This window comes from Lacerta agilis, chromosome 2 (assembly GCF_009819535.1).
Source record: "Lacerta agilis isolate rLacAgi1 chromosome 2, rLacAgi1.pri, whole genome shotgun sequence".
NCBI classification, from domain to species: domain Eukaryota; kingdom Metazoa; phylum Chordata; class Lepidosauria; order Squamata; family Lacertidae; genus Lacerta; species Lacerta agilis.
In genome coordinates, this window is record NC_046313.1 from 112,791,420 (window position 1) to 112,807,666 (window position 16,247).

General features: G+C 45.3%; 1 protein-coding gene across 1 annotated transcript in view; it reads left to right on the top strand.

Moving 5' to 3' along the window:
* Positions 1–3,687: 3,687 nt before the first annotated feature.
* LOC117042467 (zinc finger protein 197-like) overlaps positions 3,688–16,247 on the top strand; it is a 29,564-nt gene continuing 17,004 nt past the window's right edge. Inside the window, exons 1-3 of the mRNA XM_033142013.1 lie at positions 3,688–4,726; positions 6,336–6,450; positions 8,522–10,995. Of these exons, the coding sequence (XP_032997904.1) occupies positions 3,926–4,726; positions 6,336–6,450; positions 8,522–10,995 (3,390 nt within the window). The 5' untranslated portion in view covers positions 3,688–3,925. The remainder of the gene's footprint in view (positions 4,727–6,335; positions 6,451–8,521; positions 10,996–16,247) is intronic.

Genomic DNA, 16,247 nt, shown 5'->3' on the forward strand with positions numbered 1-16,247 from the left:
CATAATATTGAAAATATAAAATTTCATAATATTGAAAAAATAAAAATGAATAAACCAGAGTGTTTGTGGTATAAAAAGCTATGCCAGGTCATGCTGCAATTGGAAATGGAACACGTTTGTATTAGGTGGCGTAAACCACCTTTTGAGTTTATGCAACAATTTATAGTCAAAATGGAGGAAAACGGGCAGTTATCTGCTATTGCAGTAGAAAGAATCTGCTAAAACAGTGGTACCTTGGTTCGCGAACATAATCCGTTCCGGGAGTCCGTTTAACTCCTGAAACCGTTCAAAAAACACGGCACAGCTTCCGATTGGCTACAGGAGCTTCCTGCACTCAAGCGGAAGCCACGTCGGATGTTCAGCTTCGGAAAAACATTCACAAACCAGAACACTTTCAGGTTTGCTGTGTTCGGGAGCCGATTTGTTCGGCAACTAAGCCGTTCGAGAACCAAGGAACGACTGTATTACTAACAGCTTCCCAGTGTTTCATCAGGGGGGGGGGCTACGTTTACAATGGAACATGACGCAGAACCCACAAGTTGAATAAAAAGTTGTCCTGTCAACCAATTTTTATTATTCTGTGTGCATCTGTCCTTATTTAAGTGCATGTAAGCCCATTAAAATGAAATGGATTTAATGTTTTGACATCGCAGCATTGGTGCCTGTTTATAATGGAACATAACTTGGTTGCATTTGAGTCGAATGAGCAAAGGACAAATGGGTCCCTGCCCCATTTAAGACGCTGGATGTGTGTTTGGGGGGGTGCATTAAAGAGATGAGGCTCCATAAGTAATAATAATAATAATATTTTTTTTATTTCTACCCCGCCCTTCCCAATCCAAAAACTGGGCTCAGGACAGCTAACAACAAATATAAGACAATGATTAAAACAACTTGAAAAACAGCATGAAAAACAAACATCAGTGGGATCACCAGGGCTAACTGGCCAAGTTAGTCATGCTAGGCCAGTAGGGAGACCAGGGAGGAAACTCAGAAGGGTTTCTTCAAAAAAAAGCTAAGGGGAAAAGGAATAGGGGATCAGGCTGGATTAAAGGCCAGGCTGAATAACTCTGTTTTACAGGCCCTGCAGAAGGAGGTCAGGTCCCGCAGGGCCCTAGTCTCATAGGACAGAGTATTCCACCAGGTTGGAGCCAACACTGAAAAAGCCCTGCCCTGGCCCTTGTGGAGGATAATCTGGCTTCTTTTGGGCCCGGGACACTTAAACTATTGTTATTTGTGGACCTTAAGGTCCTCTGTGGGGCATACCAGGAGAGGCGGTCCCGTAAGTACGAGGGTCCTAAGTAGGGGAACCAGTGGGATTTTTATTTCCCGGCAGGGCTCTTCACGGCTATATGGAAGTCACATATTCATTGGACTAAAGCGCTTTCCCCTCCAGCACGGAAATTAAATTGGAGGAAAAGCTTTACTTCAGGGTCAAGGAACCTGAGGAATGCAGCTCTCTGGGGTTCTCCCCCAGGCCACATTCCCTCGCTGGCTCTGCATATCTGAGGTTGTTGATATTTCTTCAGGCAATCTTAATTCTGGTTTGGGATTCATCCAGTCCAGCCTTTCGCATGATGAATTCTGCATACTGTATAAGTTAAATAAGCAGGGAGACAATATACAGCCCTGTCGTACTCCTTTCCCAATTTTGAACCAATCAGTTATTCGATATCCAGTTCTGCTAGAGTTACACACTTTTAATTTCCATTTATTTTTCTGGGTGTTTGTGTGTCTCTGCTAGATGAGACCACAGGAAAATCTAGTTTAACCAATCCCACCACTCCCAGGTAGGAAACCAGATGTCTCTGCGAAGCCTGCAAACAAAGAGACCTGTGAATATTTGCAAATTTTGTTTTTTATATTTTCTTGGGTGAATTTATTCAAATAGCATTTGCCCCACCCACAACCCTCTGGGTTTGTTTATTTCATCCCTTTCCTCCGCCTACTTGCTTATATATCTTCCTACAACCCTCCTGAAAGACTCTGGGGGAACTTCCATGCATTTTTACGAGGTTTTGGATGAGATAATGATAATGAGATAATGAGCCGCAGTTCCCACCAGACGCAGCTCTTCAGCGTGGCAATCTAAGGGTTAAGGGAAACGAGCTGCAGCTCCTAGAGAGGCCCAGGAAGATGAAAGGGGATAGCGTGGTCTGTTTGGGGTAAAGGAGGCGAGAGAGGAAAAAAAACGCCAAAGTTCCTTCCTGTTTGAATTGCCTTCAACGGCGGATGAATGGAGGAAAGAGCCGAGCGAGGAAAAGCGGCTTGCGATGCACGGGGGAAGGTGGTGAGTACGCAGGCAGGATTCTCCTCTCTGGAGGTTCTGCGCTTTCTAACAGCTGGATGGCAGGCAGAAATCCAACAGGGGAAGCTTTTCTCTTCCTCTTTTTCTTCTTCCCCCTGCTCCCTGGGCGTTCCAAGTTTCTGCCTGCAAAATCGGTCGCTGAAGCCAGGGAATAAAAGGGGAAAGCGCCAAGAACAAAGAAGCCACCAAGCCATTTAAACACTTAAACAAAATAATAATAATAATAATAATAATAATAATAATAATAATAATAATAATAATAAATTTATTACTTATGCCCCGCCCTAGTGGCCAGGCCTTCCCGGCCACTCTGGGCGGCTTCCAACAGAATATAAAAAACACAATCAAACATTAAAAACTTCCCTAAAAGAGAACGTTGCTTTGCTGTTAAGCAAACGGAGGTGCAAGCGGGGTTGGCCCTGTGCAAACGGAGGAAAGGACTCCCACCAGATGTTAAAGAGAACAACAACTACCAGACTTTTAGAAGACATCTGAAGGCAGCCCTGTTTAGGGAACCTTTTAATGTTTGATGAATTATTGCATTTTTATATTTTGTTGGAAGCCACCCAGAGTGGCTGGGGTATAAATAAATTATTATTATTATTATTATTATTATTATTATTATTATTATTATTATTATTATTATTAAAATGATGCAGAAGAGGGGGTTTCAGCAGGGTAGAGCTGTGCACTAAATTTTGTTGCTGTGCACTTATCCTCCAAAATGAAAGGTTGAGCTCCAGTTTGGAGGTCTGGTTTGGGGCCCCCAGCTATTTTTTCTGTGTCCCCAATTTTGATAGCAGTGGCATGTGTACATGTACATAATGCATGTGTTTTATATATTGCTCTCTAATAGCCACCAAGCTTTAAAAGGAGAGCAGCCACATTCAGGCAAGATAAGGTTACCAGTGGTTGCTAGCCACAATGGCTATGTTCGACCTCCGCTGTTGGGAGGCAGCCTGAATAACAGCTGCTGGAATTCACAAGCGGGGGGAGTGTGGCTGTTGCCCTCAGGTCCTACTTGTGGGGTTTTTAAATCCTGCCTTGCCACTTTTAAAAATCAGTATCACGTGTGAAAGAACTTGTGACCCTCTAGCTGATGTTGAATTCGAACTCCCATCATCCCTAGCTACTGGCCATGATAGGATTTAAAGTTCAGCAACATCTAGAGGGCCAAAGGTTTCCACTCCTGATCTTTATCCTGTCCAATATCTTCTTTGCCTGGCCTACTTCACAGGGTTGTTGTAGGATCAAATGGAGAGGGGAAGACCCCAACCATGTCACTCCCTTGAGCTTTTTGGAAGAAAGGAGGGATATAAATGCAAGATCATATTGGTTATTCTCATTTCTGGTTTACCTCTCTCCCATCCCAAAGATAGCCCTTCCTGCTCATCTGGAATGTCTACCTAGCTACATGTTAGCCAAGAAGAAGCCCTGATTCGTCTCTGCTGCCTGCTGAATGACACCCATCCACCTTTACATGGCAAACTGGATCTAAGGACCAAGGCAGAGACAGAGGCTGGATATTTGTTCCAACTTTCAGCAAGGAAGCGAGAAGTTCTCTGGGATAAAGAGGGAGACTGAATTTGGATGAGGCCGTTCTGGGCCTGAGACAAGATGGCCACCAGGGAAGGGACACAGTCCAGCTTTGGCCTGCAGTTCCACGCAGCGCTTGAGCAAGGAGTCCCCCAGCAGATCAAAATGGAGGACGAGGATACCTCAGATTCCACCTCGGGGGAAGGGTTGGAAGAAACCCCTCACATCATCCAGGCCGGAAGCATCCGCGAATTCCTGCAGAGGCCTACCGGAGACCAGGAAACTGGCAACGGGCTGCTTCAGTGTTGGGAAACCCAGTGGCAGGACTTTCTGAAGATCCTGGAATACCCTCGCTTGGAGAGGGAGACGCCACAGGTCCTCGAGGGACCCACCCCGTGGGACAACACCAAGTCTTTCCTGGCCTCCTTTGAGCTAGTGGCAGAAGCGTGCCGGTGGCCCCGAGAGGACTGGATGGCCCATCTTCTGCCAGCCCTCAGCGGGGAAGCCGAGCATATCTTCAGCAACCTGGACACCAGAGACAGGATTGACTATGACAAGGTTAAGGCAGCCATCTTGCGTGGGGATGCCATCATCAGGGAGAGGCAGCGCCAGAACTTCCGCTGCTTCTGCTACCAGGAAGCCGAGGGGCCAAGAGGCGTTTACGGGCAGCTCCAGCAGCTGTGCGGTCAGTGGCTGAAGGTGGAGAGGCACTCGAAGGAGCAGATCCTGGAGCTGCTGATCCTGGAGCAGTTCCTGAGCATCCTGCCGCCGGAGATGCAGAGCTGGGTCGGGGAACATGGGCCGGAGACCTGCTCCCAGGCGGTGGCCCTGGCCGAGGACTTCCTGCAGAGGGCGTATGCTGGAGAGAGTTGGGAAGAGCAGGTGAGATTTTCCAGCTTTGCCATAAGTTTCTCTCTTCAAGGTTACACCCCTGCTTTCGACAGCGATGCCTGATGAGCTTGTCCAGGTATGATGAAAACAGACAAATATCCTAGGCAGAGGAGATGGGGGGTTGCACGCTCGGCAACAAAAAGTTGCAGCATGGTTTGTTCCTTGTTCAGGTTTCTAGACACTCTTTTCCACATAAATCCTCCTCCCGCAGAATTATGCTTAGTCCTTGCTGGGCTGCTTTGATTCACTGTATTTATTTATTACATTCAAAGACCACCTTTTCCTCCAAGGAGCTCAAGGGTGGTGTACATGGTTCCCCCCTCCCTATTTTATCCTCACAACCACCCTGTGAGTAGGTTATACTGAGAGACCGTGATGGGCACCAGGTCGGCTGCATTTGAACCCTGGTCTCTCTCACTAACATCTACACCACACTGGCTCTCCCAGTGTATTTAGAAACCTTTATATGGATGAACCCTAGAATTATGCTCTAAATGTAAAGAGTCTTGATAAAGTTGTCCATTTAACTCAGTTTGGTTGGCCAGAAAGGTTTAGCCTGTCAGTACCAAGAAATGTCGTAAAAATAAAGAGCAAATAAAACCATGAAACATGCACCGGGAAATGACATGAACACGCTCTTAAGAGTTCAAGGAATTTAAGAGAAGTAAAAGATAAGGCATGGGGCATGTGAGGAAGGAAGTGAGTTCAGCTGGAACTCAGTTCTGACACCTCGCAGGCGGGAGCCATTGCCATTCTAAGAGAATGAGGGAGGTGTTCATGGTGAGTTCCCACATATCTTTTTCTAGAAAAATAGCACTGGTTAGATCAATGTTGGCATAAAAATCCTAAAAGAGGTTCCATGTTAGTGTGTGAAGGCCATGGCCACTTGAACAAGGGTCCCTATGGCCCCACAGCACCAGCTGAGGAGGAGGCCTCACTCTGCCCAACGGTAGAGCCGATCCCGTCAGGCTAGACTTGGGCACAATCTGCATCACTTTCCCATGGCTGCCACCCCTCACGACCTACACTCCCAAATCCTTCCTTGAAGAGGGATCTTATCTTTCTTTTCTATGGCGACCCAGTCAGATGGTTGGGGTAAAAGAATATTATATTATATTGTTGTTGTTGTTGTTCAGTTGTTCAGTCATGTCCGACTCTTCGTGACCCCATGGACCAGAGCACGCCAGGCACTCCTGTCTTCCACTGCCTCCCACAGTTTGGTCAGACTCATGTTGGTAGCTTCGAGAACACTGTCCAACCATCTCGTCCTCTGTCGTCCCCTTCTCCTTGTGCCCTCCATCTTTCCCAACATCAGGGTCTTTTCCAGGGAGTCTTCTCTTCTCATGAGTTGGCCAAAGTACTGGAGCCTCAGCTTCAGGATCAGTCCACTCAGGGCTGATTTCCTTGAGAATGGATAAGTTTGATCTTCTTGCAGTCCATGGGACTCTCAAGAGTCTCCTCCAGCACCATAATTCAAAAGCATCAATTCTTCAGCGATCAGCCTTCTTTATGTTCCTACTGGGAAAACCATGGCTTTAGCTATATGGACCTTTGTCGGCAAGGTGGTGTCTCTATTATATTATATTATATTATATTTCAGGAGTTGGGACCAATTGAGGAGGTCGCTCTGGATTTCTCTGAGGAAGACGAGACCCCACTGAATGGTTACACAGAGGCCAATAGGGAGGATGATGACAGCGACGCCACCTCACTAGGTGAGGACTACTATTGATTTCCACTTAAAAACAACACCAATGGCTTCTCTTCAGTGAACTGAGACTGGCCAACAGTAAAACCGTGGGCTCGGCCCCATCCTAGTCCTCCTCAGAATAGGCCCATTACACTTAATGTACATGACTGACTTACGTTCACTAATTGCAGTGGGTCTACTCTGTGTCTACTCCTTAAAATGTATAAAAACCAATTGCTATAAAAATGACGGCAGCAGTTGACCATTGCAGTGGTCAGGGAAACAAACAAAATGCAAACAGGTGGCAGTAAGCAAGTGTCAGGATAGGAAGGAGCTATTTCTGCTGCCACCACCACCCACTCCCCACCATTGCAGGGGGTTGGACTAGATGACCTTTGGGTCCCTTCCAACTCTTAAGGTTCTATGATTCTGCATCCAGACCTGCTGGATAGCTCAATTGGTTAGAGCGTGGTGCTGATAATGTCAAGGTCTCAGGTTCAATCCCAGTAAGGGACAACTGCATATTTCTGCATTGCAGGGGGTTGGACTAGATGATCCTTGGGGTGGCTTCCAACTTTATGATTCCATGATAACAACAGTTGCAAGTTACCAAGGACAAGAAAAAATGTAAAATAAATTAAACAAAGGAGAATTTAAAAAAAAAAATCTATGTGACTTTCTCAAGGATTTCTCTCCATCTCTGAACGGGCCTTCTCTGCAGTAGCTCCTCATCTGTGGAATGCTATCCCCAGGGAAGTTCGCTTATTTAACCAGGCTTTTTTTTATTTGATTGACATCCTATGCCCTTTTAAAATGTGGGTTTTTTGGGGGGGTTAATTTCATTATTGATTTTGTGGTTTTATATTTTCTTCTGTAAACCACCCTGAGACCTGTGGGTATAGAGCGGTATATAAATTCAATTAATAGTAATAGTCGTAGTAGCAGAATGGTAGAATAGTTCTACCATTGGCCCATCTAGCCCAACATCCTGTTCTCACAATGGCCAACCAGATGACCCAATGAGAAGCACCCTGGAACAGCACCCTGCCCATTTCCTATTCTTAGCAACTGGAACAGCACCCTGCCCATTTCCTATTCTTAGCAACTGGTACTCAGAGGGAGAGCACGACCATCTCTGCTAGTATCCTGTGGTTTTACAGTCAATCCCTCCAACCAGGGAACTCTGGGAATTGTAGCTCTCCGGGGGGGGGGGGGCAGGGGTGCCTCCTAACAGCTCTCAGCACCCTGAACAAATTACAGCTCCCAGGATTCTCTGTGGGCAGCCATGACTGTTTTAAGTGGTGTGATACTGCTTTAAATGTGAGGTGCACGTGGGTACTGAGAGAGAGAACGAGAGAGAATGAGAGAGAAGGACAAGTATTTGGGCATGCTTTCTTCCTTCTTTCTTTCCCCTGCCACTCTGGGCAGCTCACAACAGAATATTAAAAACACAATCAAACATCAAACATTAAAAACTTCCCTGTAAGGGTTGCCTTCAGATGTCTTCTAAAAGTCAGGTAGTTGTTTGTTTCCTTGACATCTGATGGGAGGGCGTTCCACAGGGCAGGTACCACCACCGAGAAGGCCCTCTGCCTGGTTCCCTGTAAACTCACTTCTTGCAGTGAGGGAACCGCCAGAAGGCCCTCAGAGCTGGACCTCAGCGTCCAGGCTGAACGATGTTTCATGAGATGTTTCATGAATGTAGTGGCTACTGACTTTTGACACTTGAGGGTTATATTTTTAGCACTCACCTTATTTTTAGCAATTGTCAGTTGCTATAAATTGCTTTTGGTGTTTTGTTTTAACGCTGTAACCCACCCTGGGACCTTGGGGTGATGGGCAGATGATGATGATGATGATGATAATAATAATAATAATAATAATAATAATAATAATAATAATAATAATAATATAGTGGAATGGCTGTATGGAACTTCCAGGAGCAGAGGCAGTGTACCTCTAAATGCCAGCTGCTTGGGGTGCTTCCCAGAAGCATCCGATTGCCCAAATACAGGAAATAGGACCATTGGTCCAGTGCAGCAGGGCACTCCTTTGTTTTTTCTGCCAGGTTTAAAATGTCCCCTTTGTTGTGGCAGGTGAAGATTGGGCGAGTGCCAATGAGATGGAGACACCCCGGTCGGAAGGATTTTATCAAGCATACCCAAATGGGACTCCAAAGGGAAGGATAGCAGAAAGCAAGGCTTCCTGTTTTCGTGAACAGGAAGAGCACTGCCCTGAGAGGAAAGAGGAAAATGGCCCACCAGAGCGAGCAGAAACGTGTGTGATTTGGGAGGGCGATGAACCCCTTGAGGGAAGCAGGGAAGCACAGGGGATCCACATGCCAAAGAAGAAGGGCATGTTCAAGGCTGAAGGATGGAGCTTCAGGCAGAGGACAGACCCTATTAAATGTGAGAGAACCGACACAGTGGAGCAGCCCTACAAATGTTCTGATGGTGGGAAAAACTTCAAGGTGATCTCTCACTGCATTTCTCGTAAAAGAAGACATGGGGAAAGGAAGCAACACAGGTGCCCTGACTGTGGGAAATCCTTCATTGCCAAAGCACACCTTATCAATCATCAGAGAACCCACACTGGAGAGAAGCCGTTCAAATGCCTGGCCTGTGGGAAGACTTTTGCCCAGAGTTCCAACCTCAGTGTCCATCAGAGAATCCACACAGGAGTGAAGCCGTTCCAGTGCTCTGACTGTGGGAAAAACTTCTCTTCCAGCACCAACCTCACCAAACACCAGAGCACCCACGTGAAGGGGGCCCCATATAAATGTTTAGTGTGTCGGAAGAGCTTCAAGGTGCACTCTCACTTTATCACCCACAAAAGAATCCATGCGAGAAGGAAATTGCACACCTGCTCATACTGTGAGAAGAGCTTCCTTGCTGCATCACAGCTCATAATTCATCAGCGAATTCATACTGGAGAGAGACCCTATAAATGTGTGGAATGTGGGAAATCCTTTAGTCAGAAGGCTCACCTTAAGGTCCACCAACGAACGCACAAAAGAGGAAAATCATTCCAGTGTTCTGAGTGTGGAGAAAGCTTCAATTCCAGGATCAGCCTTATCCAACATCAAATAATCCACCCTGGAGTGAGCCCCTATAAATGCTCTGAATGTGGGAAAACCTTCAGGGTGAATTCCCACCTTATTGCTCACAAGAGGAACCACGTAGCCAAGAAACCCCATAAGTGTGCATACTGTGGGAAATCCTTCTTTGCCAAATCACACCTTATCAATCATCAGAGAATCCACACAGGAGAGAGGCCGTTCAAATGCTTGGCCTGCGGGAAAGGTTTTAGCCAGAGTTCGCACCTTAATGCTCATAAACGAACCCACATTGGCGTGAAGGGATTCCAGTGCTCTGACTGTGGGAAAAGTTTCAGTTCGAGCACAAACCTTATTAGGCATCAGAGCATCCACACAAGTGGAAACCTCTATATATGCTCTGACTGTGGGAAAAGCTTCAAAGTCCATTCCCACCTTATTGCTCACCAGAGAATTCACACAGCCAAGAAACCCCACAAGTGTTCGTACTGTGGGAAGTCCTTCTTTGCCAAATCATCCCTCTTGATTCACCAGAGAATCCACACAGGAGAGAGGCCATACAAATGTTTGGCCTGTGGGAAAAGCTTCACGCAGAGCTCCCACCTTACCGTTCATCAAAGGACTCACAAAGGAAAAAAGTCATTCCGTTGCTCAGACTCTGGGAAAAGCTTCAGGGTCAGCTCTCACCTTATTGCACACAAGAGGGTTCATGAGGCAAAGAAAGCCCATAAATGTTCCTACTGCGGCAAATCCTTCATTTTCAAGTCCTACCTTATCATACATGAGAGAATGCACACGGGAGAGAGACCCTACAAATGTTTGGTTTGTGGCAAAGGCTTCAGTCAGAAGTCACACCTTACTGTTCATCAGAGAACTCATGTGGGGAAGAAACCATTCCAACGCTCTGAATCTGGGAAAGGCTTTAGGGTGAGCTCTCGGCTTATCACCCATAGGAGAATCCACACAACAAAAAAGCTGCACAACAACAACCACAACAACAACAACAACAACAACAGTAATAGTACTAAATGTTTGGATTGTGGGAAATCTTTCATATCCAAATCGTATCTGATCATCCATCAGAGAATACACACAGGAGAGAGGCCCTACAAGTGCACCGTCTGTGGGAAATGTTTCAGCCAGAGCTCTCATCTGACAGTCCACCAGAGAACCCACAAGGGAGAAAAGTTGTTCCCGTGTTCAGACTGTGAGGAAAAATTCAGTTCAAGGATGAAGCTTCTTAAGCATCAGAGAATCCACATGAAGGGGAATCCGTTTAAATGCTTGGACTGTGGGAAATCTTTTGTCACCAAATCACAGCTTGTGGTACACCAGAGAAGCCACACTGGGGAGAGGCCATATAAATGTTTGGACTGTGGGAAAGGGTTCAGCCAGAGCTCAAACCTCATTAGGCACCAGAGGATTCATTCGGGGGAGAACCCCCATAAATGCTCAGACTGTGGGAAAAGCTTCTGTTCAAGTGAGAACCTTATTAAGCATAAGAGAATCCACACTTAAGGAAGCAAGATCCTGAATTATGTGCTCATACACTTCCAGAAGACCATAAAAGTGTATGGACTTAAACAACAGATTGGATTTTATTAGTCAGTAGGTGGTGGCGAGGAAAATATATTTGGCAAAACACCATGCTGCAGAAAGCTTTTTTGGTCATTACTCAAAAATTTGCTGTTCACCAGTGAAGCCAGAGGAATTAGCTGAGGTAAATACATTAGATAAAGGGAAGCATCCCTTGTGAGCTCAGATCTTTCTGTGCGGTGAAAAGGTGGAACTTGAATCTGCACCAGGTTTTGAACTCGGGACATATGGGATGTGAGGGTGATTCGACAGCTGCATCATCACCCTCTTCTGGCCAAAATAGGGAATTTCAAGGAAAACTGCCCGAACTTATAAGAATGAGCCACAGTGGGCCAAGTGGTGGTGTTTCTAGACAATTCTAAAAGCTTTCAGGTCACCCTCAGTAAGTTGCTCTCCTTGTGACAGATTGCCTTGGCTCATCTTTCGCACCCTCCTTCATCAGCCTAACAGGAGCAGAGTCAGAATCCTAGGCTGGGTGGAGTAGTGTCGGGTCTCATTGAAGCTGCCTTTCAGATTATTTGTCCATCCAGCCCTTTATTTTCTATTCTGATTGGCTGCAGCATTCCAAGATCTCGGGAGGATAAAGACTTTCCCATCGCTTACGAACAAAAGAACCCAAGAATAGTGTGCTGGATGAAGCCAGTAGTCCATCTAGTCCAGTATATTGTTCTCGCAGTGGCCAGCCTGTGAGAAACTGGAGTGCAAAACATGAACGCCATAGCAATCTCCCCTCCTGTGGTTTCTAGCAACTCGTATTCGGAAGCATTGCTGCTTCCAACTGTGGAGGCATAGCATATCCACCTTGACTAGTAGCCACTTGCTACTTGAGGCCATTTTTCAAAACAAAACAAAACAATGAATTGATCCTGGAGCCATACAAAGCCAGGTTCTGCCCCTGAGCTCCGGGAAATCTTCCACAGCTACTGAAATTACTACATATGGAACAAGTGGTGCAGGAGAAAGATACTGCTTAGGTTTTAAAATATATCTATGTCAGAAAATCCAACATGGGAGAGAAGCCATAGAAACACTCAGATTGCCACTGAAACTCTTAGCTTGAGTAAACCTTGGAGTAAACTCTGGTGCAGTACAGAATGCTTTATGTTGTATGAGGAAGCAGACACCTTGTCTTAAAAAGGAGAGAGTGAAATCCAAGCTGCTGACCAATCTAGGGCTTTTAACCTTTTTTTAAAAAACGATTTTTCGTTTGTGGGTCTGTTGACAGAGTGGACTTTCCGTTATCCCAAGGAACAACCAAGTGGTCCCTCTCTGGCTGTGCAACTTGCTGCCAGGAGCAAGTCCCGAGTTACTTCCTTCCAAATGACTGGATTGTGAGAACGGTGTGGGGAGACCTGTTTGTGTTATGTGGGGTGTATGTGTGTGCTTGGCTCTCTGCTCCCAGAGCTGATGATGGAAAATCCTGTCTTTCTCAGTCTTTCGCACCATGGCTGGCACCCACCGTCCAATCTCCTGCACATACTTACCCCAAGGCTAGCAGAGGTTGCCCTGCAGAGAAAAGAGGACTAACCTGACTTGCTGTGAATGTGTGCGTCCAGAATTGCTCAGCTCCCAGCCTCTGTGGTGTGCACGTTCCTTCACAGAGCACAGTGCATAGACAACAGGATGCACCAAATGCCTGTACTTGAGTCTTTGGGGGGGGGGGGAACCCAAACTGTTTCTGCTTCTGCAGCAAAGCCTGTTCATGGTCTGCTGTGATTATATTTAAGGTCCAAGTTTTGCACTTTTCAACTATGGCTATGCTATTCAGAGGGTGTGGTGTGGGAGACAATGGCCATGCTGGGGTGTGATGTCACTTAGAATAGGAAAGGACTCCATGGGTCCCCAAACAAAGAATTAGAACATAAGGCAAGAAGCAGAGGGCACCAAATTTTGGTATCGCCCAGGGCACTGCTCAAATTTGAAAGCCCAAGGTTTGCCACTGACACAAGCTGGGACTGGAACACCAGGGTCAGAAAACAATGGCATTCAGAAGCTCAAACATACCGGTCCAACTGCAGAACCAACATTTTCTTACAGGTCTGTCTCCCATCCAAGCAGTCACTTTTCCAGATTTCAGCTGAAGAAGACGTCTCCCTCTTAATGTGCATTCACAGTTGACTGATTGATTGGAAATGATTCATTTGCTATTTGCATTTTTGCCTATCTGTGGAGTTATTTTCTCCCTCTCCAGCCTCCTCCCTGCCACAGCTGTTACCCGTTTCCTACCACAGGGCAGGTAGTTTGAACTCGATTTTTGAAGACGTCCACCTGTATGGCTTACTTTACATTTCCAGAAGTAAAATAAAAAAATGAGTTGGTTATCTTCATTTTTAAGACCCCACCACAGAGTGCCGTGATGTGGACATGAGTCTATTCCTCATTTCTATTTGGTTTTGAAAAAATACCAGTTGCAGTGGTTCCCAAACTTTCTGCACCATAAAGACCACTTGAAAATTGCTGAGAGTCTTGGTGGGCCACTTAACGATTTTGCTGCCTGTTGTAGCAATTGTAACGCACTGTGCTAGATGCTGTGTGGTTTTAAAAGGCCATTTCCATTGCTGCTTTGATTTGTTAAATCGTGCGTCTGTTTGCATCCAATAACATTCAAATGGTAATGCAATAAATTACAATGTGACAAATAAAAGAAGCAATAGAAATTGATTTAAAAGTCACTATGAAATTAAATGTGGGCATGCCTGAATGAAGCCTGTGGACAACATTTTGGGAACTGCTGATTTATTGAGGTCCTATGCAGAATAGACCCATTGGCCCAAAGTTAAGCCATGTTTCTTAATTTCAGTGTCTCCACTCTGAGGCGTCGTCGAAACAATAAAGCAGTATCTTGCCACTCCCAAAATCCTGGGTGCCACTCCCAAAATTAAGGGTGGTGAGAGTTGCTTAGGGTTGCCATACGTCCAGAATCTCCCAGACATATAATAATAATAATAATAATACTAATAATAATAATTTTTTAGTTATACCCCGCCCTTCCCCGCCAAACCGGGCTCAGGGCGGCTAACACCAATAAAATCACAACAAAAACATAAAACAGTTCATTAAAATACAGATTAAAATACAATTTAAAACTAAATCTAAACTTCAGCCTCGTTTTTAAGTAGCCCACCAATCACCCCAAAAGAACGAAACCGGAATATCCGGAATACCACAGCTGGAAGCAGTGTCCGGGTGGAAATCGGCCCCCCAAAAAATGTCTGGGGAAATCCGGACGTATGGCAACCCATGTCAGCAGTGTCGTTTTTGTCGATTATCCTTAAAATAGCTCAAAAACTTCAATTTTCAAGTTCTGGTGAACAACCTCAACAACTTTTCTGTCCAGATTTTCACTGTTTGAAATATGGCAACCTTAGAGCTGTTTAGAGACCCTTATTCCCCTCACGGAGCTCTATTTCTCAGAGTGGTCAAACAGGCGGTCTTGTCTTCCGAGGGGGCTCTCCTCCTGTCAGAGAAATATCTCCTCACTCGTCCCGTTTAAGTTATTCCACCTTCTTTAGGCAAATTTGTCTTTTCATCCAGTGAGGTAAGCGGCTCACTGGATAGGTATGAAACAAAGCTTTAATAGTAGAGAAATGTAGCAAAGTAACATGCTGACTGAGGGAAACGAAGCACCCTGAGGTAAGTGACAGTTGAACCCTTTTTTAAACTGACAGCCTGAAGGGAGGGGCCCATTCTAGAGTACAGCATGAAAGCCCCGCCCACTAGAGGCCAGGTATTCTGCGAATCACATCCGGCTTCAGTGTTTTTCCTACAGAGAGCTCTTGTGAGGGGAAGAGGAGGCCTCCACACAACTCTTTTTTTAAAAATTTAAATTTTAACAAAATAAAAAAATTCTTTCCAGTAGCACCTTAGAGACCAACTGAGTTTGTTCTTGGTATGAACTTTCGTGTGCATGCACACGAAAGCTCATACCAAGAACAAACTCAGTTGGTCTCTAAGGTGCTACTGGAAAGAATTTTTTTATTTTGTTTTGACTATGGCAGACCAACACGGCTACCTACCTGTAACTTTAAATTTTAAGTTTTACATCTCAAAATAAGCATTTTACATAGGCTGTTAGATATCCCACAACATCTGTCCATCTCTTTCCTAAGTTCATTTTATTTCTCTTTCATTCCTGCATATTTTGCTGTCACCATTTTAGTCTGTTCTCCACTTTTACGTCGCTCAAACAATAATTACACTTTTGATTTTATCTTAAGGCTGCAGCGTTTTCATCTGTGTACAGTTATTTTTCATATCCTCAATAAATATTTTCCATATATGTTCTTGCTCTCTTATTCTATACGTTAAACCTGCAAGCAATGCATATTCTACCATCTTACGTTGCTAGTGTTTGCCTAGGACTCCCCTCACTTTCCATTTTCGGGCTAACCAAACTCAGGCTGCTGTTGTTGCATACATGAATAAATTTTGTTGACACTCAGGGACTTCAGTCTAAATTTTCCCCAACAAAAAGGATTCCAGTCTTTTGGGAAAATTTATTTAAAACATATTTTTTTTCAACTCATCATAGATCATTTCCCAATATTCTTTTACCTTTTTACATGTCCACCACATATGAAAAAACGTTCCCTTCATTTCTTTACATTTCCGACACGTATCCTATTTTGCTTACTAAGAGCTCTCGCCACCCTTACAAACTACAGCTCCCAGGATTCTTTGGGGGAAGAAGCCAAAGCCTGTAAATATGTAGGGTGACCCCGGCCAGCATGGCCAATGGTCAGGAATGATGGGAGATGGAGTCCAGCATCACAGAATTGTAGAGATGGAAGGGACACTTAGGGTCATCCAGTCTAACCCCCTGCAATGCAGGAATATGCAGCGGTCTCATACGGGGATCGAACCTGCAACCTTGGCATCATCAGCACCACACTCTAACCAACGGAGGTATCTGGAGGACATCTGGTTCCCCTCCCCTGTAGATATGCTAACCTTGGGGAAAGTTGGCGCTGTTCCATTTATATTTTAGTCCAGCATATCACAGATTGCTTTTATTGTAAGACCTCAATATCTCTGAAATGATACCCATACATTCGGTCAGCAGATTAGTGGCACCATTCTGAACAGCCTCGGCTGGTATCTACAAATACAGTGCAAATGCCTGCCACAGCTACAGCTTACCTTGCAGGGGGCAGCAGGGACAGGTTACTAGT